The sequence below is a fragment of the Octopus bimaculoides genome, chromosome 17, assembly GCF_001194135.2.
Source record: "Octopus bimaculoides isolate UCB-OBI-ISO-001 chromosome 17, ASM119413v2, whole genome shotgun sequence".
In the NCBI taxonomy this organism is placed as follows: Eukaryota; Metazoa; Mollusca; class Cephalopoda; order Octopoda; family Octopodidae; genus Octopus; species Octopus bimaculoides.
Window position 1 is genome coordinate 7,152,148 of NC_068997.1, and position 6,491 is coordinate 7,158,638.

The 6,491-nt window shown below is 34.5% G+C and overlaps 1 protein-coding gene across 3 annotated transcripts in view; it reads right to left on the bottom strand.

Annotated features, from left to right (window-relative positions):
• LOC106872482 (chromodomain-helicase-DNA-binding protein 8) overlaps positions 1–6,491 on the bottom strand; it is a 99,063-nt gene that overhangs the window by 70,555 nt on the left and 22,017 nt on the right. For all 3 annotated transcript variants that reach the window (XM_052974037.1, XM_052974038.1, XM_052974036.1), the window contains exons 5-8: positions 5,616–5,741; positions 4,844–4,915; positions 3,573–3,634; positions 1,892–2,006 (exon numbers count right to left, since the gene is read on the bottom strand). In XM_052974037.1, the coding sequence (XP_052829997.1) occupies positions 1,892–2,006; positions 3,573–3,634; positions 4,844–4,915; positions 5,616–5,741 (375 nt within the window). The remainder of the gene's footprint in view (positions 1–1,891; positions 2,007–3,572; positions 3,635–4,843; positions 4,916–5,615; positions 5,742–6,491) is intronic.

The following is a 6,491-nucleotide window of genomic DNA, read 5'->3' on the forward strand; positions in this document are numbered from 1 at the left end:
TATATATATATATATATATATATATATATATATATATTGCGATGGTTTTTGGTAAGCAGTGTTGATTTTTACAATTCTGTAAATAATAATGATATTTGATAAGCTTAAAGTTTATAAGCGAACACTGTGTAATGACTAAAGAAAATGTCCCCACATTAGACAATATTCTTTAGTCATTATACAGTGATCACTTATAAGCTTTAAGCTAATAAAATATTATCATATATATATATACAGACACCAGCACAAAGCAGTTAGTGAAAGAAGTGGAGAAAGAAGCAGCTAAGAAGTGAGAAAGAGAAACAGCAGTTGATACAAAAAAAGGGAGACATGAAAGAGTCAGAGAGAAGAAGATGAACTGCACAAGTGCCTTGTTGTTGTTCATTTGATTAAGTTAGTTCTTCTCATTCTATCTTTCTCACACATAGTTTTATTTTATTTCATTATGACAATATTTATATTGTAAAAATAATAAATCTCACTGCTTTATGTTCGCTTATTTCATCAGATTTATTTGATTCAGTTTTTATAGTCTCACTAACCATTTCCCCTTATAACTGACAACTCATAATAGGAACTATAAACAGCTAAGATCTTAATATAAACAATGTATTTGTAAACAACAACGGTTCATATAAGGGAGTAAACATAATAGAAAGGGAGATAAACAAGTGTGTTTGGATTATTTCGTATGTCTGGATTGAAAGAACAAAAACATTTAATAAATTTAATAGTATGAGATTTTAAAGAATGGAGATATTCCATAATAAAATTATTTAAGTTTTCAATTATGATTTCTGTATTGTATCCCTGCAATATACGAGCTGGTATCAAAAATTTTCCAGGCTAGTTCTGTAGCGCGCCAACAGATGGCAGCGCACAGTTGTGTGCGCAGTGAGAGCTAGCAGTAACCTTCGTGAGGCAGTATGCCGAGTGACATTGCTGTGTTTACTTCGCAAGTTGTGAAATTTGTGTTTTTGTGATCACGTATGTATGTTGTAGTCTACGATTTTGTCATGGACAGAAACAAACAGCCAACATGAAATTTTGTGTTAAATCTGCCTCAATAAATTCCATCTGACTCATGCAGAGAATGAAAAAGTGGACGTGAAAATGATGGTGGTGATGATGATGGTGGACTGCCAAGTTGTTAGGGTACTGACCAATCAAGAAAGAGGTTGATAGCTCATATCCTGTCACAGCCCAAACATTAAATTTTGGGGTTTTAATTTCTCAACCTGACTAAATATATGTTTATGAAACACATGGATAGATTCTACATACATATTCATTAGCAGTACATATATTTGCATATATACATATTCCAAATTGGATTCCACTCAAAGGCATTAAGCTGTCTAAAGCATCACCATCATCATCATTTTAATATTTACTTTTCTCTGCTTGCATGAGTCAAACGTGAATATGTTGGGGCAGAGATTTTCTACAGCTGAATGCTCTTCCTGTTGCCAACCCTAATTTGTTTCCAAGTGAGGTAATAATTTCCCAATCTATTGAACAACAACCTGGACTGGAAACAAACAACACCGTGGATGAGGCTTCTGTCTACAAAGATTATACAACATATCAAGACATGCTTTACTGGTGGGCTACAATCAAATAACACCATTAACGAAACCACCATTTACAATCAACAAATAAAAAAAGGAAAAGGAGAAGCAAAGGAAATAAGAACTCATTCACACACATACACACACACACACACACATTACACAGAATATTGTGAATGTTTTTGTAATTGTTGTGAATATTTTTCTTTTAGAATGAATACTTATATCAACAAAGATATTTACTTCAGAAACATTTAAAGTATTAATAACAGATATATTTCCTTCAAGACATAACTAAAACAAAAAGTTGGCTGCCTCACCATTGAGAATGTGCTTCTGTTGAGCTGTTTCATCTTGTAGCGTTTCACTTTCATATGGATGCGTTTGTCTGTAGATAGTTCCTTCACCGTCTTCCATTCGGAATGCAGATAGGAACTGAAAGTATCAACCAAGAATTGTCTTAAGCTTCATCAACACTATGACAGTCATCCGATTCCAATGCTTATCACTGCCTTTCAACACTTGTTTACATACATTCATGAACTCCACTGTCTCAACAATATCCAAAAGGTATTTTGTTTTGTGTAGTTATATATGCAAGCAACTGAAACTGTAAACTACGTCATTAGGCATATTTGTGAACATCTGAGGCCCGTGCTCTGTACAACAGTCTCCATTTAGTTGTATTTATTTTGTGTCACTGAATAATTTGTATTCTAATGAGTGTGTGTTTGGTGTTTGTTTTTGGAGAATTGTTGTTTGGTTAGAGATACTTGGAATACTTTGATGATTGCAAGTTTATCAAGGGATTTAGAGACTGTACTGGCAAAGTATGTGGTTGGTTTTTTGGTGCAAGCACCAGATACTGGCGTTATGTTGATAGTGGTCAAGTAAAATGCAATTTTTTCCATTGCATTGTAGTGGGTTTGAGAGAGAGAGAGAGAGAGACCCTGTGTGTGTGTTTATGTTGAAATAAGACATCAAGCAGTGTTTAAATATTACAACATAAGCTGACCAATTGTGTGTATGGTGTTGCAGGAGAATTTTTTTAAAATACAATTCTTTTGGAGAATTTTCTATGTCAGTGTCGTATGACAACTCTGTTCTTGTATTTTGAGTGTGATTTTCAGTTGACATTTATTCATTAAAGTTCCTCTAAGCATCATACAAGACCATGAATGTTGTGTATGGATGACAGTTTCTCTGTAGTGACAGTTTAATTTGAAAGAGATGGTGAGATACTATGTAAATGTTGAAGAAACTGTGACAAGAAACTCAAGGCTCTTTGATTCGTTGCATGAATTATTGTTGCCAAAATTAACATTTAAGACTAAGTATTACTCTATCAATGAAAACAGATCAACTCAAGTTGACTACACTGCTTTTAGGACAAGGACTCCAGTTCTTCACCATAAAAATATTCAAACACCTTTTGAAATCAATTTTAGAGTGTTTTAGGAAATTGCTAATTCAGTCATTTTCCTGAGTGTCCCTGATATAAACCATTCTGCCAAAAGGTTCGAGTAATCCCTATCTTATCCTTTTTTTTTTTTTTTGTTAACTGGTTTGATCTTATAGCTCAGGAGGCTACTACTTAAACACACCAATAACTTAGCCACACAGGTTTGACCAGAATTTCTACGAAAAATAACATCCGTCATGACATGGCAGACAGGCCATGGCTGCAGATAATACTTAAATATTTTTGGTAGGTGCTATGATAAAGATGATAAACTATCAGAAATAATCCTTTTTCTGTTGAAGACAACAGAAGGTAAATAAATCAATGGACATGTTTCAAATGATTAATATATGTTATGTAAAAAACTTAGGTTTTTCATTCATTTTAATTGCAATACAGAATAGAAATGCTATCTATCTTCTGACTAATCAAAAATTTATTTAGAAAGATAATTGAGTAGAATATTGATTTGATGAACAAAAATGCCACAATGCTCTTTGGTGCCAGGAAGTTAATATGGAAAAGTTTATTCTACTTACTAGTTTTTGTATTTCACAAAAAACTCATCCTCCCTTTCAGGTATTTCTTCATCAGTTGCCGTCTGGAAAAAAAACAAACAAAACAATACCCAATAAACAATCAACAATTCTTGGTATAAACAATAAATAATTAATAACCTCTACATTTCACACAAAACTAATGACTTTTCTAAATAAAAGTACAGCTTCTACATAGTCTCTGGACTTGCTAGATATATCCAACCTCCTTTAAATCACATACTACAATCTAAAATTAAGGAAGGATACATTGGTTAATGTAGTTTGAGCAGCATTCTCGTGGTTGAATGCCTTTCGCTAAAGGTTGGTACATTTAGGATCAACCTAGGGCTAAACAACCTCAATACTAAGTGATCTTAACTTCTCTTACCATTCCATACAATTCTACATTTAACTTTATTTTGTTCCTGCATCCCAGACCCTTTTCTTTACACATCTGGGCCTTATTTCATCCACCCAACCCAAACTGTAAAATAACCAAATGGTTAGCTCTTCAGCCCAGATTCATCAAAGATGTTTTATTACAAAGCAGGACACCACATGATCCAGCATACTTCAGTTCATTTGACTGTCAGGAACAGATCAACCAAGAATGTTACCGACAGCAGCAGGTGTGGCTGTGTGGTAAAAAGTCTGCTTCCCAACCACATGGTTCCAGGTTCAGTCCTAATATGCGACACCTTTGACACTATAGCTTACTATAGTCTTGGGCCAAAGTGGATTTGGGAGATGGAAACTGGAGGAAGCCTGTTGTATACAAGAGTGCATGTGTGTGTGTGTGTGTGTGTGTGTGTGTGTGTGTGTACACACATATATATCGTCTATTTATATATACCTAAATAGGAAAAAGTACATGCATCACAAGACACCATAGTAAATCAATCAGATGAAATGATAAATCATTTGCACAAACATATATATATATATTATAATTTTAGTAGCAAAGTGTGAAGCTTCTACACAGTTTCCATCTTCCAAGATATTGGTCAGCCTAAAGAGTGGAAGCAGACACTTTTGCCAGGCATCACACAGGTGGATCAAACCAGGAATCCTGTGGGTATGAAGCAAGTTCCTTAACCACACACTTTGCATGCACCCTTATAGTCAGGACTAAGTTATATATTTACAAATCAAAGCAATGAAGAATTAAACAACAACAACAACAACAGCGGTGGTGGCGGCGGCGGCAATGACGATGACGACGGCCGCCGCCGCCGACAACAACAAGAATAATAATAATAATAACAACATACATCAGGGTCAACTTTCCGCATTCTAGATCCAAGAATTTTCTCCACAATCATAATATCTTCATCAATAACTTCCTGGAAGTGAAAATTAATATTAACCAAAATCATTCATGTGTCACAGAAAACAAACTACAGAGAAAGTTCACAATCTTAACCTGCATAAACAATGCCATTATACACACACACACACACCTTCAACAAGTTTCAATAAATTAATACATATAAAAGTAAATGGTTTTATTTATAAACTGGCTACAAAAAGTATAAAATACAACAAACAGGGTTTATTGTTTTTATTTTGAAGCTAAAATCTCATCACTTCTTTACGACTAACTTTATGTTCTGGGTCCTCAGGCACCTGTAGACCTATCAGACAAAGCTCTATGGAAAGAACTTATGAAGCTCATCAACTTCAAATGAAAAATCATAACTATTTCTTCACACACACACAGATAAAAGTAACGAGTACACATAGAGTGTCTCATAAGACACCATTCAAATATGGTTTTATGGTGGAAAACCAAGAAGAGCTATAGGATACACAATGCATGAGAGGGTGTTATTAGGCATTTTGAATAAGCGTGCACGCATATATGAGAGAGAGAGAGAGAGGGAGAGAGAGAGAGAGAGAGAGAGAGAAAGTATATATGATATAGGGAAAGTACATACGAGAGATATTATTGTAAATAAAATCTTTCACTTGATAGTTTAAAAAGAATAAAAAATATGGAAAGCTGAAGAGAAGAGAGAAAGAAATTGACAAAAACTATATTACCATTCTGTTGAGCATAGCCGTCCCATCCAGAGTTTCAACATCAATTTCAGGATTATCATCAGAAAAGCTGATATCCACATCATCACAATATTTTTTCCTTTTCGTATTACGAGCTGATCGTCGCTTCTGAAATAAACGAAAACAGAGTTTAATAAGAGTTTTTATTTATTTTACTTTCTTCATTTTTTTTTTTTTTTTTTTTTGGTAAGGCGTCCTTTAGAAGTGAGGAATTGTTTTTACCCCTGGACATCCTTCCAACTCATATTATTCAAACACAAAGGAATAGAACTCATTGTCACTGGTGAAAACTGATGAAAGTGCAGTGTCTTATCACTCTAAAGGGGGCAACATTACAATGAAAAAATATTAATGAAATAGTTAAATGGTTGTGAAGTGTTTTCTTCCTGGGTATATGATGCCCTTCCTATCACTAACCCTCCTAATAAGATATTATTTCCCCATGGCCAGACATGTTTTTATGGAAGATTGGAAACAAAGGACATCATTTGCATGATGGTGACACTTGTTTACAGCTACCATGTGATGTCAAGGCAAGGAGACAGTATGCAGATGCTCACACACACACACACACACAACATTTGCCTTTTTTTTCAGTTTCAATTGACCAAATCCACTTACAGGGCTTTGGTTAGTGGCCTGGGGCTGTGACAGAACACACTGAAGGTGCCATGCAGTGGAAGTGGATCCAAAACCATGTATTTGGAATAGAAATTTCTTACCCATTCAGTGGGTACCTCAGACAGAAATCAATATCACTTGATTGTTCACCTCAGATATGATAATCAATATTATTTGATTCAGTGGAATCCAACTTTTTTGTTTTTACTTTTCTGAGATATCAATAGGAGTGTGTGT